Source organism: Ursus americanus, chromosome 16 (assembly GCF_024610735.1).
Source record: "Ursus americanus isolate L20-20 chromosome 16, mUrsAme1.1.p, whole genome shotgun sequence".
Taxonomy (NCBI): Eukaryota; Metazoa; Chordata; class Mammalia; order Carnivora; family Ursidae; genus Ursus; species Ursus americanus.
The window spans coordinates 19,391,048-19,418,695 of NC_142142.1; the positions used below are offsets into that span (position 1 = coordinate 19,391,048).

Genomic DNA, 27,648 nt, shown 5'->3' on the forward strand with positions numbered 1-27,648 from the left:
AACTAATGATGTACTGTATGGTGACTAACATCACATTTAAAAAAAAAAAAAAGACCCAGGTGTTTCAGCATTCCTCCTTCTTCCTTACAAATGCTAAGCCATGCAATGCATGTTCCTGAAAATCATGTCAGCTGAATTTTTATGAAGTCACCTACATTTCAAATGTACTAGAGGACATATCAGTTAATAGAATTCTATCTGGCTAAGTGTGAAAACAACAAAGTGTTATACAATAATTGGCACATGGTAGAACTTGGTTTCCTTAACTACACATTGTGCTAATGAATATATGTCAATAATTGTGAAGTTCTTTTAAGAAATCTTGAAGAATTCCGTGTTCATTTGTTTAACAGAAGACAATGATGAAAAAATGCTTATAATATACTATTTGTTAAAAAAAAGGAGTCTGGCAGTATAAACATAATTTAAAATCATATTCATGCTTGAAAATTATTGAAAGGCTCTACAATGAAATGTTGGCAATACTGTAGTTAGTGCTGGATGATGGCATCACAGATGGTTTGTTTTATTCTGTGTACATTTCTTCTTTTCAAATGTTTTACAATGGAAGTGTATTACTTTTAAAATAAGAATAGTTATTTTAAAGATTTGATGCCAGGTAATGTTCCATTTTCTCTGAGGAATTCTTCTGTATTTTGCAGTGTAGTAATGAATGTGATATTGACTGTCCTGAAGGTCAGAGCTAAAGTCAAACGCTTATCATTCACATAATTTGTGTTTACCATTTTTGGGGCCTGATTTTCTTTTTATGTTCATTATTTACTTGTATATGTTCTTGTGGTAAGCAAGATGTTAATAAGTAAGGAGAACTCTGTATATAAGCTCTAAGGCCAGGAGGCCTGTACTCAAAATAGGTGTAGCTGGGAATGCCTAAGTGGCTCAATCAGTTGAGTGTCTACCTCGGGCTCTGGTCATGATCCTGGGGTCCTGGGATTGAGCCCCATGTTGGGCTCCCTGATCAGCAGGGAGTCTGCTTTTCCCTCTGCGCCTGCTCTCTTTCTCTCTCAAAAAAAAAAATCTTAAAAAAAATGGGTGTAGCTGATGATGCTTTCCTCCCAAATTTAATGGTCAGCTGGGACTTAAAAATCAGAAAGCACAGGGGTGCCTGGGTGGCGCAGCGGTTGGGCGTCTGCCTTCGGCTCAGGGCGTGATCCCGGCGTGATGGGATCGAGCCCCACGTCAGGCTCCTCTGCTATGAGGCTGCTTCTTCCTCTCCCACTCCCCCCTGCTTGTGTTCCCTCTCTCGCTGGCTGTCTCTATCTCTGTCGAATAAATAACTAAAATCTTAAAAAAAAAAAATCAGAAAGCACAGGGTGGCTCAGGTGGCTAAATGTCCCACTCTTGATTTCTCCTCAGGTCAAGATCTCAGGGTCATGGGATCGAGCCCCATGTTGGGTTCAGCACTTAGTGCGGAGTCTGTCTGAGAGTCTCTCCCTCTCCCTCTGACCCTCCCCCACACATGTTCATGCTATCCCTCGTAAAAGAAATAAATCTTTAATAATAAAAATCAGAAGGCACAAATAAGTAGTTAATATAAAATTATAAAGATAGTCTGTAGTCTGTGGGAAAGCAGGTGCAATTTGAAAAAGAGAAAAGGTTTACCAAATCTTTTCTGTGGATAATAATAAAGGAAAACATTATTAATTTTTTTTCATCTTTTGAATAAACATTTAGATAACCACCATCCAATTATTTGCCAATGTTAATCAAACTTCAGTAATTTCCTTTAATATAAGGGTTTTTTTTAATTGAGGAAGCACCTGATACTTTTTTATTTAAAAAAATATTCCTTTGTGTTCAAATGATTAAAATGTCTGGGGCACAGGGGGGTAATTGAAAGTGCTTTGCTCTTTAAGAATTAGATTGATCTGAGCAAGTATAAAACTGTAGGACCGAGTAAAAGTAACCCAGTGTTAACTTAATATTGACTAATAAGAAGGAGGAGAGCAAGTGCATCAGACATATGACTGCTGCCATTGTAAATTTTCCTGACTATAAAGAAATTATCATAGGGCTGGAGGAAGACTTACTGAAGATGGGAGAGAATACACAGCATGATTTTTTCCCATTGTTTCTGTTTTTTAAAACATAAGAATTACAAAATAATCGTATGGGTATGGGAAAACAGTGTCTCATCCCTTGAGAGGTGTAAGATCTTCAAGACAGGGCTAGTTAGCTAGGTAGGAGGGAAAAGCAGTATTCTCTTGGCCTCTCAGCTCAAAGCAGCTGAAGGAGAAAGTTCCTTCAGCACTTTTAACATCTAAGAACAAATGGCTAAGAAAATGAAGGTTCAGGGCATCTAGCTGGCTCAGTTGGTTAAGCATCTGACTTTGGCTCAGATCATGATCTCAGGATCCTGGGTTGGAGCCCTACATTGGGCTCTCTGCTCAGCAGGGAGTCTGCTTGTCTTTTCCCTCTGCCCCTCCCCCCACTCATGTTCTGTCTCTCTCTCAAATTAAAAAAAAAAATGAAGGTTCTTCTGAGATTAAAAAAAAATCTGGGGGGCCTGGCTAGCCAGCTGGTGGAGCGTGCAACTCTTGATCTCGGGGTTGTGAATCCCAGCCTCACGTTGGGTATAGAGATTTACTTAAAAATAAAATCTTTTTAAAAAAATCAAATTTTGATTAAATGGTAATCGATAAATATGCATTCGGTAAATAATATATTCTGTGCAAAGGTATTAGCATATATTTAATTCTTACTCTATATACACACCTTGATTTAATTCAAAACACTGTAATTTGTTCAGTTAAATAATTGATAGTTAAATTTTTTAGGGAAAAGCATAATGGGCCAGAAACGATGTTATCCTGGTTTTAGTGTTAGTTATCACTTTAGTTACTGATGATTGAGGAAAACCTCCAAACCCATTAAGAGGTAGTATAATCATTCCCCAGTGGCACCTGTCTAAATTATAGCTGGAATGTCTATGAGGCAAAATGGGGCTTCTACAGGGCTGGCCTGGCCATTCCAAGCCCACTGGGTTGGTTTTTATAGTCTGGTAGTCACAACTCTCTTACCAGCAGGGCTTTTGGACAATTCTCCTTCAAGGCTTGATAATTCTGATGGTTTAGCTTTGTGTTCATTGATGGTGGGTGAATTTTCAATGGACTCTGGTCTTGGAGTTAAACCTTCCGAGGGAGAATGGTGCCCATTCATTGAAAAAGAACCAGAAGTCATTGGCTGATGTGCTTTGTTGTTTGATGCACTTGGGCTGGAGGCTGACTGATGTAAAGGAAAAGAATTCCTGTTTTGGGAAGGCTTAGGGTCATTCCAAAGCTCATCGACATCCGCAATATCTTCCGTTCCATTCTTCAACCTGTCAGACTCTAAAATACTAAATTCCCCTACTTCCCGGCCATGGCTTAGCCCAGGACTCTGGGGGAGTTCATCCTTCACTGCAGAGAATCTCACATGCTTTAATGGCTCCAGGGAGTTTGAAGAGGAGTCATCATCTAAACAATGCTCCTTCTCAGAAATTCTTTCATGGATGGTGAGGCCAGGGGACACGATTTTGCTTTTGGGTTCCAAGTTCTGATGAAAACGAACTGTTTCTGAGTCTGTGCTGCTGGAACTGGAGTTGCGTTTCAGGATCCCTCTGGGAGCCCCCCTTGCACTCAGGGAGTCTGTCCTTTGTCGAGGAAAAGACTGGTTATCATCTTGCTTCAACTCATGTGGTTTGGGGAGCATTTTCCTGGCTTTCGGGATTGGAGGTTTGACCTGAGATCCATTCTCGGGGCCTGGAAATCTCGGCTTTAGTTTCTCTAAATTTTGGCTTGAAGTATCTGGGACAGATGACTTTTCTTTTGACTCTGACAATTCACCTGTAAATTAAAACACATTAGGTGACATGTCAAATGGAGAATAGCTCTATAATTTAAAACACCTAACATGAATTAATCTACATGCAGCAAAAGTAGTAAAATATTAAAGACAATAAAGTATTATCGTAAGTGCAGATCTAATTAAAAAGCATTTAAAAATTCAGGCATGAACTTCATGAACTGCCCATTTAAGATTACTGTGCTTTACATACATACTTTGTGGTATTTTTATACTCAATAAATAGTTTTTAGAAAAGATTTTTAAAATTCCTTAAGGAAGCTAAGAAAAAACATAGAAGTCACTTTAAAAATTTACATATGGAAACCAGAAAAAGGAATTCAATTTTCCTTTTTTTTCTTTTTTACGATTTTATTTATTTTGTTGAGAAAAAGAGAGGGCACGAGCAGGGGGAGGGGTAGCGGAAGAGGGAGGAGCAGGTTCCCCGCTGAGCAGGGAGCCCCACATGGGGCTCGATCCCAGGACCCCAGGATCATGGCCAGAGCTGAAGGTGTATGCTTAACCAACCGAGCCACCCAGGCACCCCAAGGAACTCAATTTTCTAAAAAAAAAAAAAAAAAAAAAAAATTAATTTTTTAAAAAGAAAATCTCTAAAACAAAACTTAATTTTTTCAGGGACTCCTGGGTGGCACAGTCAGTTAAGTGTCCAACTCTTGGTTTCAGCTCTGGTCATAATCTCTGGTGGTGAGATCAAACCCCAATGTGGGGCTCCGTGCTCAGCATGGAGTCTGTTTGAGACTCTGTCTCCCTTTTCCTCTGCCCCTCCCCTCCTGCTCTCTTTCTCTCTCTCTCAAATAAATAAATCTTTAAAATAAAAACAAAAATGAATTTTTTCCAGAAAGTTAAAAAAAAAAAGGTAACATGTCCCAGCCCCTTTTTTTCTGTAAAATATTTTACATAATATAATGTGTATCCAATAGAGAGGGGAAAATACACTAATATTAAAACAGGATAACTGAAACTCCACCTCCACAATTCAGTGTTAATTTTCTACCCCTTGTCCAATCTTTAATGCCTGTGGAATCTTCCTACAGTTGCTTTTGAAGAGACTGAATTGTCTAGTGTTTTCTTCTTAGTGGCATGGAAGAATGGTAAAATTCCATAAGAGGCAGACTTAAATCAATTAAGCCACAAACCTGATCAAATGCCTCCTCAGGGACTAGTCTGATAATTACAGATTAGAGGATCGCAACATTGTCAAGTAGCTTTTTTTTTTCCTTGAGGCCAAGTCTTAATTTTACACGAACTATGTCTGCATGTGGTAGACCTCCAATACATGTCGTTACATGAGTGACTGAATGCCTCCAGTCAAAAAATTCCCTAGTTCACTGAGGGAGATCCCAAGGTCGGGAGGTCAAACAACAAGTGTCAGGTCCAAGACTGGAATGCATGAACTTCCAGTTTCTAAAATTTCTGCTTCCTTCCCTCAGGCAGGAAACCAGTGGGCACAGTAAAATAAGAAAACCGTCAGTACTTTTCACTTTCTCTTGAAAGTTATTCGAGTTAAAGGAACTCTGAGAATTTCCCTTAGTCCACAGATAACAAAGATTAAAAATATCTAGTCCATAAAAATAATATTTACCTTCTTTTGAAGTCTGAAAGAAACCAGCCTTTCCATTTTTTGACGGCTCACTTTTGGTTTGTTGAGATAAGTGATCTTCTGGCAACTTGGAGCTATTAAATGGATTCTTCCTTTGCTGGGGAAAAATATTGTTTATTAAACTCATTTTAAATGTCATAGCAGCAACTCAGTGTTAGCAAATGCTGATTATCTCCAGCATTGATAGTTTTATCCAGTAAACTCTATCTGGCCTGTTTAACACATTACTGTCCTCGTTAATGTGGCTGACATAGAATTCCCAGATATTCGAAAGAAAAATTAAACTGTATAAAATATGCTCAATCCGGAGTCCTACAAAGTCAGTCATTTGAATCTAAACCTCATATTTTACAAAGGTGAGAAAATTTGGGCCTGGTCAAGGTTAGGGTCAACCTGAGACGAATCAGGGCAGATTCCCCGTGCTCTTTCTACCATATGAGACTTTTGCTGTGCTAGATTAAAGCTGAACTAAATATAATTGTAAATGACCTTTCCTATAAGAATTAAAAGACACTTATCAAGGTGTTCGAAGTGCTTCATTATCACTATTATGATCATCAATTTCGAAGACAGAAAGGGGATCAGTAAATAGAATTTTTTATTAATATAAACTGCATATCAATGTTTACTGTCTAGAGTTTCATAAATTAGCAATCCCCTCCCACAAGCAGATCTCTAACAGAGATTCAGGAAGCTAAGAACAGCAATATGGACTGATATGGAACTAACAAGTCACATTCCGAATGCTTAAAAAGCAGCAGTCCCCAATAGCTTGAGACTTTTTATTCTCTAGGGCAAGAAATCAGAGTCTCCAGCAATGCAGAAACATGGCATCATCAATGTTTTCACCACAAGAGCGACTTCTTACATTAAATAGTAAAAATCATCTATATTTGGTACAAAAAAAATCCTCTTTATTTCACGGTGCTTTGCTAAAATGAGAAAAATGGTATTCTTGCCAAAAATGAGATATTCAGGGTCTGAGCTCAATGTACCTTAGCCGGAGACACAGCTGTCTTCCTTGTGTTTTCCTGGGACGTATCAATCATGGTGGAAGCTGGATTTACCACGCTAGAACTGCAAAAGAAACAATAATTCAGAGAATAAACCCTCACCCTTTGAGGAAGCATAAATCGTGCCTTGAAGCTAAAAGATATTAAGGCAGGACAGCAGAGGAAGTTTGTAAAATCAAACTGCCAGGAAGGGAGAGGGAGTTGGGGCCTAGAGATGATCACGCGGTGAAGCAAAGGCAGGGGCAGAACAGAAATGAAAGACAGGCGTGAGACAAGTGAAACTATCCAGCAGAAGCCATCAAGTTTTTATTATGGTACCAAGCACACAAGAGGTTCACAATGTACATTTGTAGAAATGGACTCATCTCCAAGTCAGAAGCTACCATCAGATGCAGATGACAGGGAGCAACTCATCGCAAGGTGGTAGGGGCGTGTACAACAGTGGATGTCATTGCTGAAATAAAGCCCCAGAGAGCTTTAGGGCTTGATTTCATGGAAGGGCAGTGCTTACTCTAAGTCGGGGAGGAAATAACTGAAGAAGAGATTCAGGTGAGACCAGTGACTTGACAGCAGATCTAAGGGATGCTGTGCAGGGAGGCTGGTGCGTTCCGGCAACTTGCTGAGGACCCTCAACCGAACTCTCCAGGCTGGTCAGTGAGTTTTTGTTCAAATGCAAGAGATAATGCCAAGCACAGCAGCCAGAAGATGATGGGAGAATGGAGGTCTTGAGCCGGCTCAGAAGAAGGTTCTCTACCCAAAGGACAGGACAGCCCCAGGATGAGAGCAAGGTGAGAGTAAATGGAGAAAAGTGAGTTTAGTAGGGCTCCCTCCTGAAAAGTCACTCCCATGGCTATTGAGGAAGAAGGGACAAAGAGAGTCAGAGTGGCCCTAGAGGGGGAGGAAAACCACCTGCTCAGACTTCCTGCTCCAGTGGCCTTGCCTCAGGCATGAAAGGTGAGGTCACTATTGGCTGAAACCACTGCACCCGCTTAGACTCACCTGTTCTCTTAGTGACATCACAGAGTCAACAACTTGGAAAATACCTAGGAAGGCCCTGGCTTTCCACCACGCAGCAAAGGAATTGGAGGCTGGGGAGAGAGAGCAATCTGTCCCAAGGCCACAGAGCCCGGCCCAAGAATACAGTGGCTCCAATCGTGAGCTACATATTCCTGCGGCTTTGTTTCCTTTCCTTCCTTCTGCACCTCAAGTGTTCTTTTTACACAGACTTAGTCCCAGGAAGAGACTGAACTTCCGAGGAAGCCGTTCTTCCTTTCATTACCCTCCACACTGTTCCAGAAAGGAATTACAGCAGATGAGGCAGATGCATATACAATATGTCTTGATCACGTGGATGTAACAAAGAGGGGAAAAAGGATGGGGAGGAGAAGGGCAGGGAACAAGAATGGGGATTTATAAAGGAGACAGAATTAAGGCTAATAGAAAAACACATTATAGGAGGCAACTTTTAAAACAGGTGGGCACACACTTTATCAAGTTATCTAGCACCAATGTAAAAAAGGACCTGGTCACTAAGAGAACTCACAGTGTCCATACAATAAAAACTGCCAATTGCCCAGGACTAGAAAGCCATTTCTCTTGACCGCCATCTTAAGAAACCATGGAGTGACATGAGGAAACTTATAGCACATGCCAGGCTCCATTTCTTAGAACATTTTATATCATCTCCTTATAAATAAAGCAGTCACATGATCAGAGGACCTGAACCAAGTGTTGCTGGTCGGGGCTGTCCGTGGAACACCCATCTCTCCTGCCACCTTCCTCCTTTCCCCTCCCACTCACCGAGAACGAAGGATGAGGAGGGACGCGAGACTTTGCCATCTCTGCTCCTTGGAAGCCCAGTTCCCGTGCCTCCCAGGCCCCGGCTCTGAGTACGTATATGCCACATCATAAAACCAGACATGAAACCAGTCTCTCTCTTACTAAACTCTATCCGGCAATGTGCTTCCCGACTACTGTGCAACCTCATTCTGTGCGTACATAGCTTTTCTCTCGCAGGAAATGGGAGGTCCCCAGGAATGCCATCTTGAGCATCTTTATAACCCCCTGTGATGCCATGTAGAGCAGCTGGTACACAACTGGTGAACAACTGAAGAGACACAGGCCACTGAGCCAGCGCCGGGGAAGTGGCAGCAGATAGGAAACCATGATTTTTCCTTTAAAAATCCATGTTATTTGCCAAACAACAAGGAGGCACATTATTTAGGTTAAAAAAAATGCCTTTGTTCCTATTAGCTCAGAAAGCAAAAGAAAGGAAGAAACAACACATTCAGAGCACATGGTCAGCCACTAAAATACAGAAACACACAGTATTCACCCGGTTACCGTGTGGTTGGGAGAGGGGAAAATGAGATGGGGGTGGGACATGTGGTTAGCTACTTGGTCTGCTTACTTAGACAAAATGAAAACAAGAGTCTTAGACCTCAAAGTTTGTCTGTGAAAATTACAGCGACTTCTTAGATGAAGCTCTGGCTTTACTTCTCTTGAGGAATACAACGATGTTTTGCATGCCTGCCTGTTATTTGGCAACCATTGATCTTCAACTGATTTTTGCAACATCCCTGTGAGGTATGTACCCTTCTCCCCATTTTACTCATGAGAAAACCGAGGCTTGGGGAGGCTAAGGAACCTGTTCAATGACACGAAATGAGTTAATGAAGAGCTGGGGATTTGAGCCAGGTGTCTGACCCTGACCCCAAAGACAGTCACACTCATGGCTAGTCTATCCTGCCTCTGACTTCTCACATTAGTAAAGCAGTGGTTCACAGCAAGAGGACTGAGGTCGAGGTGATTCCTCCTTCTCAGTGACTCTCATATCTGTCACTTCCTTTCCACCTGTACTGTCACCTCCCGAATTTGACAGCCCAATTAGCTTCACATCTGACCTCCTGATTCTCAAGTTCCACTCCTCTCATCCATACAGCATTCCGCCTCTAAGCTGGGATGGTCTCAAAGACAACTTTGACCATGTTGCTTTTCTGCTCATTTCCTTTCCCTGGATCCCCAAGACCTGTGGAATGAAGTCTGAACTTGTCAGGAAGGAACTGGAGGTCCTCCACCATCTACCTATTTTCCCACTCTTCCTTCCTGTGGACCCTTCATGCCAAACAAAGGCATCTGTCTACTCACTATCCCCAAAACTCCTTTGACTGGTTACTATCTGCACTCAGCCTATCCCCCAGCCCTGTCCTAGCACGTTTTCTGTGCTCTCTGCCCAAATCCTTGCTGTCATCCCCAGGCCCAGGCCAAATCTCACCACCCTGGGATGCTATTACTCTATCAGCCCAGCTGGAAGTGGGTCTCCTTGTCTCCAATCTTAGGGCACATTTCCTTGGTACTTTGGATTAGGAATTTGCTCTCTGCCTGGCACTATTTATCATGTGATCAGATATTTACATACAGATGCATAATTTTTCCTAAGAGAGTATAGTCTCTTTATAGCCAGATACTGTGTCTTTGTTTCTTGGAATCCCTGTTGGGGGCAGTAGATTGTGTCCTGCATATAAAAGATATTCAGTACATTCCAGAAGATGAGCTTTTTAAACTGTAGCAAGCCAAATTCCACACTCTGTGCTTGTACTTCTTCCCTCAGGAACCCTTCAAAAACTACCTGCAATACCAGAAGGAACACTTGGACAAAATGTGTTTACTTTGTTAAAAGAATTATTAAAGTATTAAATTATGATATTGGCATTAGGGTTCAAAGTATCTGCATTTTAACACGAGTCTCTGAAGACTGAACTCTAAAGAATAGTCATGTTAGGTCCTGTTGCAGGGACACTGCAGAAAGAGGTGGGGCTTCCGATCACACCACACAGGCAGCTGGACGCTCCATTGGCTTCTGCGTCCAGCCCTAAAGTGCTCCTAAGCACACGAAAGCAGCTTTTAAAAGCTTTTGAATCTTCACTGGCCTTTCTCTTGAAAAAAGTTAAAAATAACAGCAGATATCTTATGCCTTCTTTTGAGGCATTTTGCAGCTTAAATATTAACAGTGCTGAATGAGAAGCAAATTCTGCAAGTGCCTTTTTTCACGTGTTGTTGTTGTTGTTGACCTCTCCCTTTGGACAGTGCGTTCCTTGGAAGCGAATGTTGTATCATACCCCCGGCGCCCAACACCGTGCTGGCCTATGTTACACTCAGTGAAGCTCCAACACATGAATAAACAAGAAAAATGACTCGGGGATAAAGTGAGGGAAGTAAATTAGAAAATATGCGGGACCAAGCCTTTCAAGTCAGTATTTTCTTAAGTAAAACATGACTTCTCTGGGGCCACCACACTGCACACGATAATTTTTCTCACACGCACATACTCAGCCAAGTGTAAGACACTCTGATGTCACAATGAAACTATTTCCACCATAAGTGATCTGGGTAAATCCAAGATCCTATAGGATTAAGAAAGATTGTTTTAAAGAGCTCCACAGAAGTCGTTCTTTGGGGCAGGCCTCTAAGAAATGAAATGGTCACATCACTGGATATGCAATGTATCCAAGGACAAAAGAGCAAATGCACTGTCCATAGATCTGCTCCTCTCTACCTTGCCTTTGGGAGGAAGCCAAGTGCTTCACATTGATTTTATTATTGAGGGGATAGAAATAAAAAGCTAATCCTTTGCAATATACAGATGGGGTGGGGGGGGAGAAAGAAAAAGAGAGAGATTGAGATTGAGATTGAGAGAGAGAAACAAAAGCCTTCCAGGAAAAAGAACATTAGCAGAAAAAATACTACTACTTCAGAATTAAAGACATGGTTTTAATTGCTTGGTCTCCATTCAGCAGGGGTAAGAGGGAGATCGGTGGCACAAGTATCACTGAAGCACAGGCAGTGAAGCTTAAAGACTAGTGTTTTTGTTCATTACAACAACTTTTAGAACAAAACAGTGTTTTAATTCCACCAAAACCAAAGTGAAGTGAGGATGCACGGCTTCCCTTGTAAGAAAACTCATTCCTTCCTTCCACGTCATCAGAGAAGTGTGGATGCCATGGAAAGAAATACTGCCACAAAGACTTTACCTTGTTCTCCCTGAACTCATTTTGGAGACATTCGTTCTCTAGGGATGTTTTTGACTAATGGACATTACAAACCTCTGGAGCAGCCAAGCTCCCTCCTGCCTCCGTGCCTTCCAGTTCTCTATCCTGAGTGCCCCTCCCGGTCTTGTAGTTGTCCAACTGTGAGACTAGCCCTCCTGTTCTCTTCCACCTCTGTGATCACTGGAGCTCACAGTGGTACTGCTGAACTGGGAGATTCTCAGTAACGCACCGCAGTGAAGTCTGCAGGTTGTCAGTCCTGTTCTTGGAGTTTAAATTTCCCCCTTCTCCTCTTTCTACTCATGTCCTGAGTTGCAAACCACTTCATTCAATCATTCATTTACTCATTCGTTTGTTCATTAACCCTCATTCACTGTTATTCTTTATTTCATAATTATCTCATCAACTATTTTCATTCAATTGGTTGAACTCTCATTCTCCATCTAGTTTTCATTCATTCATTCATTCATTCATTCCACAAGACACTTGTTGGGTACTGTTGTAGGTGTTAGGAATAGTGCAGTGAACCAAACAAAATATGGCAATAAACAAAAAGTCCTTTTCCTCATGGATCTGGGGGGAAGGGACAATACATACACACAATAAATATAGAACATGATGTCACATAATGAGAAGTGTGCTGAAGGACAGTAAGACAGGGTGCTGCATTCATTCATTCATTCATTTCACGGGTACTTGTTCCTGAGTACCTACCATGTGTTAGATGCTTGGGACATGGTGGCGAATAATATCCACGTCCTAGACATTGAGAAAGAAATGCATGGACACTCAGCCCTGGGAATCTGGATTTTTAGAAGTCCCTCAGGCAGTTCTGACCTACAGGTCGCAGATGAGAACTTCTCATCAAGTGACCCACGTATCCTTTATAGATTATCAGGTATCTATGTCCTACCAACCCTTCAAATTTCTTCTAATTTCATCTCTAAAACTCCACCATATTTCTTTTTTCTGCATTTCCTTCATTAGGTTCTTACCATCTCTCACCTAAGCTTCTGTTACAATGTTCTAATTGAACTATTTCACCCCATCTTTCACAAAGTTAGCAGAATGATCACTCCAAAAAGTAAACCTGATCAAAAAGTCATGTAATGCCTTCTGGTGACTTAAGGAAAAAGTCCAGCCCTTTGTCCAACACTCAAAGCCCTTGACAATCCGGGCCCAGCCTCTTCCTCCAGCCTGACTGCCCACCACTCACACAGCATACCCACCAGACTAGACCCCTTCCACGTCTCCAACATGCCAGACCCCCATGTCATCCCCTCTGACTGTACTGTCCACTCCCCATGTCTACCTGCCATAATCCTTCTCATCTTTCAAGAACTGCCCTACATACAACTATCTCTAGAAGCTTTCCTGACAATCCTTCCCATTGACCCTGGACACGGTCAGTGCTCTGCCTCTGTGTTCCCACAGCTTTTTAATTATACTTATCATACCACATCACAAGTCATGATTATACATGCCAGCCCCTTTTGCAAACGGTAAGTTCCCTAAGGACAGGAACCATATGTTGTTCATTTTTGAATTCCTAGCTACCATCTTGTATACAATAAACACGTCATAATTACTGACTGACTGAATAAATGGTTGAATGAAAAATGAATTAGTAACCCAACAGAATGATTTATTTTATTGGGTGCTAGCAAGATATTAAACCAGTGTTTCCATTCAACTGCAAACAAAGACATTTAAACACTTTATTTCCAAGAAGTAGCCTGAGTTGCCCAATCAACCTATGGGTTAATCGTTCCATTCTAACAATTCACACCTATTTCTCTTTCTTATTTTTCTCCACATCCCACTCTTGCAACTGCCTTTCTTCTGGCCTTTCTGAACACTTCTGCCTGTGGCTCAGGCTGGCTCATATCACCCCCTGCTAATTTTGTTCCAGCAGCAGTGGTCACTGACCTTTGACTAATGACATCTATCACCGGGGCAGGTCTGTATAGAGTCAGAGTACACGACCACCTCCCTGGTGTGATACCAGGGCACTGAGATGCCCACTGCCCTTAACATAGTCCTCTCTGCACCAAACACCTTGCTTCCCTTGGTTGAAGGCTCTGACCTTTCTGTATTAGAAATGTAATTCTTTAATCTTTAGAAACCATCAGGAACCCTAAGTCCTCTTAGCAGAAAGTCTGCACATTGTGGAAGACAGGCACATGACAGACCTCTGATTCCTTTCATTGAAATGCCTTTGTCCATATTACACACCAGATGGGCTGTGTGTTAGGATGCCTTAAACATGCTCAGACTCATGTTCAATAGGGTGACCATTGAGAAAAGACAAGAAGCTCAACATTGTCATCCATACAGGCTTAAGTTATTAAGAAGTCAAGTGTTTCTTAAAGTGGAATGCATGTTAGACCCTTTAAAGGAGAAACAAGGGGCTATCGGGCAACTGAGGGATGTGGGAGAGGAGAGGGCATGGGAAGAGGAACCAGAAGGAGGAAATTGGGAAGCTCGGAACACACTTGAGAAACTATCATTTTTTTTAGAGTTCTGGCCCCGTGTGAGGCTACAGAGCTAAGACAATATAAGCTACCACAGAGACCAGTCCTCAGAGAGGCAGTCTTCAAGGAAGAAGTTAGAGAGAGGCAGAGAAACTACAAGGCCAGTCCGCTTCCACGCTCCTTCAGACCAAAAAAGCACCAACACTGGGGACATCCAAGGCCCTTGTCAGTAGAGAGGCTACTAGACTGTCAGTGTTGCCCAGGGTGCCTAATCTTGTTTCACAAAACATGTGATCTCAAGTAACAAAGGAACTACCCTACATACAACTATCTCTTGCTCCTCATCCCAGAGCAGGTCTCCCTCTACAGTCAAGACATGTTATACCTCCCTTATAGGCAGGGTCCTGACCCCCATGGGAAAAGCTTCTCCCACCTTTACTGTGTATTCCCCACCTTGGTTCAGCCATGCCCTATGGATTATTGTGAAAAGGACACAATGTGCTACAAGGCGTGGTTCATGGACCAGTGCCAGTCTGAGAATTGCTTGTTACTGGCTCATAATGAGCTAAATACAGAAATCAAGATTATGTATTTAGAATCACTTATAGCAATTTGCTGAGACATCTCAGCACATGATCAGGGGTTTATATTTTGCATGCCTTTGTTGTTTTCTATATTTCATTTTTGTTATATTTTTTAAAAGGTACCAATCTGTGATGACTAGAAATACACATTTTTTAAGGAAACCAAAACCCCAGTCTTTTACCACAGTTTGTGCCAACACAGCCCAGTTAAAATTTAGCAACCAGCACTGGAACTGTGAGCATTTGGAGTTTTCTCTTTTCACTCTAAAGAAAACCTCACTCTCTGCTCCTTTGTTCATCAAACCTCTCTCTGCTTCCTCATGTGACAGGTGCAAACAAAGATGAGTTGTGAAAGAACGCAGGTACAGGACGGTGGTTGAGTTCATGCCGGGCATCACAGCATTTCAATTCTTCCCAGGCAGGACCGTACAGAATTGTACGTACAGAAAGAAGAAATCTTGCCACAGAGCCTAACAGAAAAACTCCTTCATATATTCTACATATAAGTGAAACCATATGATAATTATCTTTCTCTGATTGACTTATTTCACTTAGCATAATACCTTTCAGTTCCAGTGCAGAGGATCATAAGGGAAGGGGGGAAAAACTGAGTGGGAAGTCATCAGAGAGGGAGGAAAACTTAACGAGAGACTCTTAATGATGAGAAACAAACTGAGGGTTGCTGGAGAGGAAGTGGGTGGGGGTTGGGGTAACTGGGTGATGGGCATTAAAGAGGGTGTGTGATATAATGAGCAATGGGTTGTTATAACCAACTGATGAATTATTGAGCACTACAACTGAAACTAACAATGTACTATATGTTGGCTAATTGAATTTAAATTTTAAAAAAAGGAAGAAAGAAAAACTCTTTCAGAAACTGCAATATCTAGGGGTGCCTGGGTGGCTCAGTCGTTGAGCGTCTGCCTTCGGCCCAGGGAGTGATCCCAGAGTCCTGGGATTGAGTCCCACATCAGGCTTCTCCGTTGGGAGCCTGCTTCTTCCTCTCCCACTCCCCCTGCTTGTGTTCCTTCTCTCTCTGTCAAATAAATAAATAAAATCTTTTTTTAAAAAAAAGTACATTTAAAAAAAAAAGAAGAAGAAAAAGAAACTGCAATATCTAGTTACTGTTGCCTCACAACACTCCCGGACACCTGACTCCGGGCTAAGAAAATATTGACAGGTACTGAGTCATTCTATTGAAGTTCAATTCCTCTAAAAGCACAGGCCCCAAAATACACTTAACACACCCAGTTCCCAAAGGTTAAAGTATAGGTGAGAAACACCGTAAGAACCTGATACTGAGTCAAGTGGTAGTTTCTGACATGGGAAGGAGGAAGCATACAACAGCGCCTTCCGCAGTTCTGGATGATTACCACCCAGGTCACGTAATGAGCGAAGCCGACTAGACACATCTGACATTTTTATTCTTGCCTTCTCGACTGGACCTCATCTATGTTACAATAACATAATTATAAAGCCACTGGAAATTGCCAATTTTCTTTCTTCCTGTGAAATGCTAAGTGGTTCCCACATCTCATTTCATTTAATCTCATCATATCCTGGTGAGGCAGCTCTGCTCTGATTTACAGATGAGACCAGAAAGACTCGTCTGAGGTCACACAAGGAATGCAGGAAATAATGGAGACATGAATTGTGGAAGCTGTATTAGTAGCCTCAAATTGAGGAAGAGGGGAGATACAGCCACCAGCCTGCCTGAGGTCATGAAGAAAATGAGCTGGACTAGGAGGGCAGGGGTGCCTCTGTCCCCCAGGCCCTTTGAGATGAAATGAGTTCTTGGGAGAAGGACAGGAAGTCTGACCCAGAGAAAACTGTGCAGTGAGCTAAGTTGGTCTTCTGATACCCCCAAATCTCCTTTCCCCTTCTATGGGACTTGTACCCACCTCCCCTAGTCAGTCAGTGTTCTGGTGTCCCTCTCCGCTATCAAACTAGCTCTTAGGAACTGCTGTCAGCTCCTTGATGGTGATTCTAAATGACTGCGTTCTCACTCTCATCTTTCCCTATGGAAGGCAATCCTTTATCCCATTACGGGTACTGCTGGTGAATGAGGAGTCACCAAGGGGAGACGGTAGGGCTAGGCTCTCACTCTCTGTGAGAGCCCCTACTTCCATTCACTGAATGCCTACTATGTGCTATGGACCATGGTAAGAATTCTACATTTACTACCTAATTAAATTCTCTATAATTCTGCTGGCAAATCATTATCATGCCATTTTACAATTGAGGAACCAAAGGCCCAAGAATTTAAGTCACTTCTAGTGCAAGGTCACAAAATCAATTTAGTGGCTACTTATTGTTTAACTTCTAACCAACATGGCCTCTACAGACTTAACAGAACATTACAAATCATCCCAGAGGGGAAGCAGTCCAGTCTACCACCCATGGAAAACAAAGTGAGTCCTCTACAATAGGGAAATAGATAATGGGTACCTTAATAGAATCAGTATGCCACTATCCATGTGATATAACTTTACTCATATTTGGCTCTGAAATTCCTATTCATGCCTATATTACAGACCTTCTCCCTCACCTGTAAGCTATGCTGGAAACATCACTGTTCTGCAGGTGCCTCAGACTTGGCACCTGACTTGGTGATTGTGCCATCAGCAAATTTGTCAACTTCAGCCCTGTTGGAGACTCTGAATTAAATTGTCTTCACCGAGGAGCTACAGATAAAAGGCAACTGCCTTCCCGCCAAAGGGTAGCAACTACACTTCTAAGGGATGAACACCAATGGGAAGATACTTAAATACCTAAAAGCAAACCATCAAAACATCTGTGACAGTATAGCTCCACAATCAGGTATTTCTTAGGAAGAACACACAAATGTACTCTTTGGTCAGATGGTAACAGGTATGGAAAACACCAACAAAATCAAGACTGAAATATTGAGGACAACCTACATCCTGAAGAGGCATTTACTAAGCACTTACTATGTGTCAGGTATTCTGCATATGTTATCACTAATTCTCACTACAGCCCTTCCAGGTATATATTATCATTTTTATCTATAGTTAAAAAAAGAGACTCAGAGAGGTTAAATGACTTCCCCATCATCAAATGGCTAATAAACGGCATGTTTAGGATTTGAATTCATGTCTAGTGCCCATGCTTGAGCCTCTTCCATCATACCAATTTATGACAATTTGGTCATAATTCACCTCTCCCCTGAAGTGACTATATTTATTTTGAAGTACCTCTTCATTCTACTCTAAGATAAAATCATTAATACAAATAAAAACCAGCTATTATTGGTGCTGGAAGAAATCTCCACTTAACATTTTAGTTTTACTTAACACTCAGATTTATTAGAAATTCTGGAAGCTGGGAAAGAGTATTTTTCAGGCTCTGTCCACGTCAGGGCCCAGAATTCTCTCATACATATTTCACAGTGCCTGTGAGACTAGTCTGGTGTTTGTGCTCATAGCACACCAAGCCATTAATCCCACATGCAGTGACTGTCCCTGTGAGCTGTCTTACCTTGGGCTTGTTGGGGCTACATCTTCTGGCTCTTCCACAGCACTAGTTAGCTCTGGGGGGAGGAAAGCATGTTTGTTGACGTTATTCACCCAACTTTCCTTTGCCTCGTTTGCTCTGTCCTTACTCTGCTCTGCTGAAAGAAGAAACAGTCAAGATAGGAAGGTCATCTCTCACCTCCATGACCTCTAAGTCTCCTAGTAGCTCTTATCACTGAAGCTCAGACCTGAACTTCAGGTCTTCCTAGATTGCCAAGGCAGTCACTCATGAGTCTGAGTCCCCAGGGTCAGAATTATATCTGCAAAATTATATCTGATGTTAGCTTCCCCCAAGCAGAATCTCCTGAGAGTATGAGTGGACCTTTAAATGTCCAGGTAACTCCAGAGACCACTCCAGCGAAATAGTGACCACCTCTAGGTGAATTTCACCTGAATTGGGGTCAGGACTAAATATGTATGGCCGGGAGACACTCAGGACAGCTAGTTCTCATTGGGACAGAGACACCATCATTACAAAGCATTTACTGAATGTCAACAATGTGCCCGACTTGAGGCTGGGCTCCGGGATCCAAAGGGGAACAAATGCTTCTAGTCTGGAATGTTCCTCTCCACTGCCTCTTCCTTCCCACAGTCTCTACACATCCAAATTCTACATACTCCTCAATACCCAGCTCAGATGCCAAGGCCCCCCATAAAACTTCCATGCTCCCTCTTTAGAAAATCACTTCTTTTTGCCTCTGAACACCCAGGATTCTTTACCAGCACCTCTCAAATAATTAGCATTAAGTAATTATGCTAAGTGCTGGGCACAGTGTTGTTTTTTATATGCATTACCTTGTGAGGAAGGTGCTATATTCCAAGTTTAGAGATTTGGAAATTGAGGATCAAAAAGTTCAGGAAACTTGCTTTCGACCCCAGTGCCAGTAATTGCCAGGAATGCTTATACATCGATGTTAAGATGAAGCAACACAAGGACTCCCGGTTTCCAAATACTTAAATTCCAGGGTGGTATTCCCCACAGGTCTCTTTACATAGAAGTCTACTTTCTTCAATTGCAAAATAGAATCCACAATACTAACCCATACCTCCCAAGATTTCTGAAGGCCTGGATGGTTTTGAAAATCAAGAGGGATGTGAGCAGTGCACGGCACACACTAAACATTACCCCTTATTTGCAAGGGGTGTGTCAGAAAGAACAAAATCCCAGCTCTGCCATTTGCCAATGATACAACCTTGGACAAATAACTTCACTTCTCTGATTTTACATGTCTCATATGTAGAACAGGGATAAGAATACCTACCTTACAAGATTGCTGCTATAGTTGCAAATAATAGAGAACAAATACCTATCATGTATGAAACGTTCAAAAGGTGACAGTTATTTTCCTTATTGGGTACAGGCTAGATCTAGACAGGGACTGTTCTCAGGGGTAAAAGTTTATACTGCCTAGATCAGAGTGAAAGCAAAGGCACACCACACATATTTAATAAACCCAACAGAATTCTAAAGAAGCCCTCAAAATACTGTCTTTACAGTCCCTTAAGTGATATACTTGGATGATTAAAGACATACCAGATGTTGAAAGGGAAGCTAATCTCTTCCTGTCACTCTCCTCAGAGGAAATGGTTCTGAATCTTCAGAGTTAAAAGCCAAAGGAATGAAGGGGGTAAATGCCTTATAAACCCCAACTGTCTATACTACTACAACTCAACACAGTATCTAAAGGGCTTCCTATGTTTTTCTAGATTACCCTGAGTCCCTTGGCCCTGCCTTATCTGAATCCAGGACAAGAAGATTTTGAGCTGGAGGACTACACATTATGCAAAGAGCACCTCTTTCCCTCAGCAGATTGCAGTACTGATTCTAACATCCTTCCTGTCTCCTGGCAACGCCTTCCCAAACAAATGCTGGTTCAAAATGTCCTAGTCAAATCAACTCACCTTCTACCTGGAGCTTCTTCTTTCTCATGGACGCTCTGATGATATCTGCACCATGAATTCTGTCTCTGTGCCTTTTTGCCTTGGCTTCATAAAACCATTGACCACTCATATTCTTCAACTGTTGGTCATCCTTAATTTTTTCAGGCAAATGTCTACAAAAGGAAAAGAGCTTTACTTTCCTGAGAGCCCACAGTAAATAAATGAGTTCACTGGGACAGTGCATAAGGAAATTGATAAACATACAAATAAAGCTCTCAATATTTTAGAAGACGCCACAAGCCTCCTAGATGACCAAGAAATTCCTCTTTGATTGAAAAGTCAGGAAAGACAAGGCTAACATTTTTTTAAAAATCAAAGACTTCATCCATGACCTCCACATGGTGCCTGGAATTTCTCAAAACCAGATTCACTTTTTGGCTGCAGTCTTCTGTGTCCACTGTTTAAATGCAAATATCCCAGGGAAAGATGGTCTATTAAGTGTCTCTAAGCTTCGGTCCTTTTATCTGTAAAAAGAGGTTCATCATAGTAATCTACTCCATGGGATTGCTTTGAAGATTAAATTAGCAATGCTTGTAAAACTGCCCTTTGCCAATTCCTAGCACCTAAAACCCAATGAATATCTGTGGAGGAGTTATAAGTTCATCAGACCTCTCCGTTTTGGTGAAATGCATTTATCAGAGACTTTCTGGGGGTGGGGGAGTGAATGATATCCCTAGTTCTTAATGCCAGGGAAGTGAGTACTGAAAAAGCAGGCTGGAGGCAAGCAAGATCAAATTTATGCAAGTAGGGGGATGGGGAGTAGAGGCAGAGGCAAATTCCGATTGTACAATTACTGCTTGCAAGCATTCCACAACCAGTCGTGCTCACTGAAAAGCTAACACCTGTAGAACAAAACAAATACAGCCCTAAAATCTCCCTATTTTACACTCACTTAAAAAGCACTGTTCTACTTGACTAGTGTTGTTGTTGTTTTTTTTCTCTTCCCCATCATGATAAGTGTACACTTCAATCCCCATCCCCTATTTTCACCATCCCTCCCACACCCCCTCTGGTAACCATCAATTTGTTCTCTATAGTTAAGAGTTTGTGTCTTGGTTTCTCTCTCTTTTTTCTCTGCTCATTTCATTTGTTTATAAATTCCACATGCGAGTGAGAACATATGGCATTTTTTTCTCTGACTTAATCCACTTAGCGTTATACTCTCTAGCTCTTCATGTTGCAAATGGCAAGATTTCATTCTTTTTATGGCTGAATAATATTCCATTGTATATATTTACCACTTCTTCTGTATCCATTCATCTACCAATGGATACCTGGGCTGCTCCATAGCTTAGCTATTGTAAATAATGCTGTAACAAACATAGGGATACACATATCCTTTTGATTTAGTGTTTTTGTACTTTTTGGGTAAATATTTAGTAATGCAATTACTGGGTTGTAGGGTAGTTCTATTTTTAATTTTTTGAGGAACCTCCATACTGTTTTCCATAGTGTCTGTACCAGTTGCATTTCCACCAACAGTACAAGAGGATTTCTTTTTCTCCATAACTTCACCAATACTTGATGTTTCTTGTGTTTTAATTTTCACCATTCAGACAGGTGTGAGGTGATATCTCATTGTAGGTTTGATTTGCATTTCCCTGATGATGAGTGATGTTGAACATCTTTTCATGTGTCTGTTGCCCATCTGTATGTCTTCTTTGGAGAAATGTCTGTTCATGTCTTTTGCCCGTTTTTAAATTGGAGTATTTGTTTTTTGAGGTGTTGAGTTGTATCAGTTCTTTATATATTTTGGATACTAATCCTTTATGTCATTTGCAAATACCTTCTCTCATTTCATAGGTTGCCTTTTAGTTTTGTTGTTTCCTTCGCTGTGTATAAACTTTTTTTTTTAATGTAGTCCCAACAGTTTATTTTTGCTCTTATTTCTTTCACCTCAGGAAACATACCTAGAAAAATGCTGCTATGGCCAATGTCAGAGATATTACTGCCCGTGCTCTCTTCAAGGATTTTGATGATTTCAGGTCTCACATTCAGGTCTTTTAATCCATTTTGAGTTTATTTTTGTGTATGGTGTAAGAAAGTGGTAGTGTCATTACTTTGCTTGTGGTTGTCTAGTTTTCCCAACACCATTTGCTGAAAAGTCTTTTTCCCATTGGATATTCATTTTTCCTTTGTTGAAGATTAATTAACCATATAACTGTGAGTTTGGTTTTGGATTTCTGTTCTATTCCACTGATTTAGGTGTCTATTTTTATGACAGTATCATACTGTTTAAATTATTACTACTTTGTAATATAACTCGAAATCTGGAATTGTGATACCGCCAGTTCTGTTTTTCTTTTTCAAGATTGCTTTGCCTAGGTGAGGTCTTTTGTGGTTCCATACAAATTTTAGGATTGTTTGTTCTAGTTTTGTGAAAAATGCTGTTGTATTTTAGAGGGATTACATTAAATATGTAGATTGCTTTGAGTAGTATAGACATTTTAACAATCTTTATTCTTCCAACCCATGAGCATGGAACATCTTTCCATTTCTTTGAGTTGTCTTGAATTTCTTTCATCAGGGTTTTATAGTTCTCAGAGTACAGGTCTTTCACCTGTTTGGTTAAATTTATTCCTAGCTATTTTATTGTTTTTGGTGGAACTGTAAATGGGATTTTCTTAATTTCTCTTTCTGCTGCTTCATTATTAGTGTATAGGAAGCAACAGATTTCTGTATATTGATTTTGTGTCCTATGACTTTACTGAACTCATTTATCAATTCTAGCAGTTTTGTATATACAGTATCATGTCATTTGCAAATAGTGACAGTTTTACTTATTCCTTACCAACGTGGATGCCTTTATATTGTCTAATTGCTGTGGTTAGGACATCCAGAACTATGTTAAATAACAAATACTGATAGTGGGCATGCTTGTCTTGTTCCTGACCTTAGGGAAAAAGTTCTCAGTTTTTCACCATTGAGAATGATGTTGGCTGTGGGTTTTTCATATAAGGCCTTTATTATGTTGAGGTATGTTCCCTCTAGACCTATGTCACAGTTGTTTTTATCATGAATGGATGTTATACTTTCTCTAATGCTTTTTCTGCATCTACTGAAATTATATGGGTTTTATCCTTTCTCTTTTTGATGTGACATATCATGTTGATTGTTTTGTGAACAGTGAACCATGCTTGCATCCCAGGAATAAATTTCACTTGATTATGGTGTATGATTTTTTTAATGTATTGTTGGATTTTGTTTGTTACTATTTTGTTGAGGTTTTTTGCATCTATATTCATGAGACATATTGCCCTGTAGTTCTCTTTTTTGTGGTGTTCTTATTTTTTTAAAAAAGATTTTATTTATTTATTTATTTATTTATTTATTTATTTATTTATTTGGGAGAGATCACAAGTAGGGGGCAGAGGGAGAAGCAGACTCCCCACTGAGTAGGGACCCCGATGCGGGGCTCAATCCCAGGACCCTGAGATCATGACCTGAGCCAAAGACAGTTGCTTAACCAACTGAGCCACCCAGGCATCCCTTTTGGTGGTGTTCTTATCTGGTTTGATATGAAGGTGATACTGGCCTCACAGAATAAATTTGGAAGTTTCCCTTCCTCTTATATTTTTTGGAACAGTTTGAGAAGAAAAGGCTTTAACTTTTCTTTAAATGTTTGGTAGAATTCACCTGTGAAGCCATCTGGTCCTGGACTTTTCTTTTTTGGGAGGTTTTTGATTACTGATTCAATTTCATTGCTGGTAACTGGTCTGTTCAAATTTTCTATTTCTTCCTGCTTTAGTTTTGGTAGGTTATATGTTTCTAGGAATTTATCCATTTCTTCTAAGTTGTCCAATTTGTTGGCATATAGGTTTTCATAATATTCTTTTTTTTTTTTTTTGAAAGAGAGAGAGAGAAAGAACGAGTGAGCAGAGGGCAGGAGAGAGAAAATCCTAAGCAGACCCCAAGGCCAGTATGGAGCTGACACAGGCCTCAATCTCACAACCCTGAGATCATGACCTGAGCCAAAATCAAGAGTCAGATGCTTAACCAACCAAGCCAACAAGGCACCCCAAGTTTTCGTAATATTCTGTTAAAATTGTTTGTATACCTGTGGTGTTGTTATTTCTTTTTTCATTAGTGATTTTGTTTATTTGGGTCTTTTTTTTTTTTTTTTGAGGCGTCTGACTAGAGGTTTATCAATTTTGTTTTACTCTTTTCAAAGAACTAGCACCTGGTTTCATTGATTTGTTCTACTGGTTTTTTTAGTTTCTATGTCTTTATTTCTGCTCTAATCTTTATTATTTCCTTCCATTTGTTGAGTTTGAGTTTTATTTGTTCTTTTTCTATCCCCTTTAGGTGTAAGTTTAGGTTGTTTGAGATTTTTGTTGCTTCTGGAAGTAGGCCTGTTTTGCTATAAACTTTCCTCTTAGAACCACTTTTGCTGCATCCCAAAGATTTTAGACCATTGTGTTTTCATTTTCATTTGTCTCCATGTAATTTTTTTTATTTCTTTGATTTCTTGGTTGACCCATTCATTGTTTAGTAGCATGTTATTTATTTATTATTATTTTTTTAGTAGGATGCTATTTAACCTTCATGTATTTGTACTCTTTCCAGATTTTTTTCTTGTGGTTGATTTCTAGTTTTGTGGCATTGGGGTCAGAAAAGATGCATGGTAGGACCCTGATTTTTAAAAATTTGTTGAGATTTGTTCTGTGGCTTAATATGTGATCTAGTCTGGAAAGAATGTGTATTCTGTTCCATGTGCACCTGAAAAGAATGTGTATTCTACTGTTTTTAGGATGGCATGTTCTGAATACACCTGTTAAATCCATCTGGTCCACTGTGTCATCCAAAGCCACTGTTTCCTTGTTGATTTTCTGTTTGGATCATCTGCCCATCAATGTAAGTAGGGTGTTAAAATCCCCTACTAATATTATGTTTCTACTGATTAGTTCCTTTACTTTTGTTATAACTGTTTTATGTATTTGTGTGCTCCCACATTGGGTGCATAAATATTTACTATTATTGGGGCGCCTGGGTGGCACAGCAGTTAAGCATCTGCCTTCGGCTCAGGGCGTGATCCCAGCGTTATGGGATCAAGCCCCACATCAGGCTCCTCTGCTATGAGCCTGCTTCTTCCTTTCCCACTCCACCTGCTTGTGTTCCCGCTCTCGCTGGCTGTCTCTATCTCTGTCCGATAAATAAATAAAATCTTTAAAAATAAATAAATAAATATTTACTATTATCATATCCTCTTTTTAAAAATATTTTAAGTAACTTCTACACCCAATGTGGGGCTCAAATTTACAACCCTGAGATCAAGACTTGCATGCTCCACTAACTGAACCAGCGAGGTGCCTCTACAATTGTTATATCCTCTTGTTGGATTGTCCTCTTTATTAAGATATAGTGTTCTTCTTTGTCTCTTTTTACGGTCTTTGTTTTAAAGTCTATTTTGTCCAATATAAGTATTGGTACCCTGGCTTTCTTTTGATATCTATTTGCATGATAAAGTTTTCTCCATCCCCTCACTTCCAAACTGCAGATGTCTTTCAGTCTGAAATGAGTCACCGGTAGGTAGCATATAAATGGGTTTTGTTTTTCTCTCCACTCTGTCACCCTGTGTTTTTTTTATTGGAGTGGTTAGTCCATTTACACTCGAAGAAATTATTGATAGATATGTATCTATTGCCTTTTGTTAGTGGTTTTGTGGTTGTTTCTATAGATTTTCTCTGATCTTTCTTCTCTTGCTCTCTTTCATAGTTGGCTTTCCTTAGGGATATACTTGGATTCCTTTCTCTTCTTTGCATATCTATTACTGGTTTTTGATTTGTGGTTACTGTTAAGTTTGTATGTAACATCTTCTGCATCTAGCAGTCTATATTAAGTTGATGGTCACTTAAGCTTAAACCCATTCTTTACTCCTCTTTCTGTGGTGTTTTAGGTATATGGTATCATATTTTACATCCTTTTATGAATCCTTTGACTAGTTTTTACAGAAATATTTATTTTTAACACTTTTGTGTTTTTTACTTTTCATACTCTCACTTATGGTCTTTCCTTTCCACTCAAAGAGCTCCCTTTAATATTTCTTGTAGGACTGGTTTAATGATCATGAACTCCTCTAGTTTGTTTGTCTGAGAAACTCTTTATCTCTCCTTCTCTTCTGAATGACAGCCTTGCCGGATAGAGCATTCTTGGCTGCAGATTTTTCCCTTTCCTCACTTTGAATATATCTTACCACTTTGTTCTGCCCTGCAAAGTTTCTGCTGAAAAATCTACTGGTAGCTTTATGGAATTCCCCTTGTATGTGACTGTCATCTTTTCTCTTGCTGCTTTTAACATTTTTTATCACTACTTTTTGCCATTTTAATTACTATGTGTCTTAGTGTGGGCCTCCTTGGGTTGAAATTTTTTGGGGGATTTCTGTGCCTCCTGGATCTGGATATCTCTTTCCTTCCCCAGATTAGGGAAGTTTCAGATATTTCTTCAAATAAATTTTCTGCCTCCTTCTCTCTTCTTCTGAGATCCCTATCATGTGAATGTTATTACACTTGGTGGAGTGACTGAGGTCCCTAAGACTATTCTTGATTTGTATAACTTTCTTTCCTCTCCTTTGCTCAGCTTGATGACTTTCCATTACTCTGTGTACCCAGTCATTAATTCATTCCTCTGCTTCATCAACCTGTTATTTATTCCATCAAATGTATTTTTAATTTCATTTATTGTTTTCTTGATCTCTGATTCTTTATCTCTGTGTTGAGTTGCACTGATGTCCTCCACTCTTTTCTCAAGTCCAGTGAGTATCTTTATGATTATTAATTTAAATTTTCTATCAGGCGTATTACTTATATCCATTTCACGTTGGTCTCTTGCTGTGGTTTGGTCCTGTTCTTTCATTTGAGAGATATCTCTCTGTCTCATTTTGACTGACTTTCTATGCCTATTTCTCTGTGTTAGGAAAGCCAGCTACTTCTCTTGCTCTTAATAATGATAGCCTAATGAAGAAGATGTCCTCTAGTGCCCTGCAGTGCATGTCCCATTCCCCAGGGTCCAGCAAAGGGAATGTCTCCTAGTTGTGTTAGTGTCCTCTGCTATTCACTCTTGACCTCTTTTTCCTTCAGTCCAGTTGTCTGCAGAGGTTCTCTTTGCCTATCGTGGGCAATGCTTGGTCCCCAGCAGGAGTGGGGCACATTTTACAAGGTGTGTGGTGGTCTGCTTGCGAGATGAGACTTGCCCTCACTGCAGCTGGAACTGATGTCCCACACAATGCCTGGGTGGGGAGACATGGTGTTGACAGGATTTGTGCTGGTCTTCTTGCTGAAGGGTCCACAGTGCTGAGACTAAGGCAAGTGTGACTGAAAAGGGAGGATCCAGCAAAGCGTGGGGTGGTGTGTCTTTGTGTAAGCAAGTGAGGTAAGCAAGTGTCAGGTTGGTTCCTGCAGGTGGCCGTTGTTTATGTGGGGGAGGGAAATGGCACCTGCCAGCTCCTTTGTTTCTGGAGGGGTTGCCCCAGGATTCTTGTCTCTCCTAGCCATAAGCCACAAGTCACACTCTGAGATGAGCAAATCACTCCCTCCTGTCTTCCCTCAGTGTTTTCAAACTGCTGATTCTAGCTGTATGTTTGGGCTGTTTGTGTGCT

General features: G+C 40.6%; 1 protein-coding gene across 28 annotated transcripts in view; it reads right to left on the reverse strand.

Moving 5' to 3' along the window:
• SYTL2 (synaptotagmin like 2) overlaps positions 1 to 27,648 on the reverse strand; it is a 121,222-nt gene that overhangs the window by 35,327 nt on the left and 58,247 nt on the right. For 20 of the 28 annotated variants that reach the window (XM_045815617.2, XM_045815620.2, XM_045815616.2 and 17 more), the window contains exons 3-7: positions 20,016 to 20,167; positions 18,079 to 18,211; positions 6,460 to 6,541; positions 5,447 to 5,561; positions 3,042 to 3,845 (exon numbers count right to left, since the gene is read on the reverse strand). In XM_045815617.2, coding sequence (XP_045671573.1) covers positions 3,042 to 3,845; positions 5,447 to 5,561; positions 6,460 to 6,541; positions 18,079 to 18,211; positions 20,016 to 20,167 — 1,286 coding nt within the window. The remainder of the gene's footprint in view (positions 1 to 3,041; positions 3,846 to 5,446; positions 5,562 to 6,459; positions 6,542 to 18,078; positions 18,212 to 20,015; positions 20,168 to 27,648) is intronic. The other 8 variants (XM_045815621.2, XM_045815622.2, XM_045815618.2 and 5 more) reach the window with 3 other exon arrangements.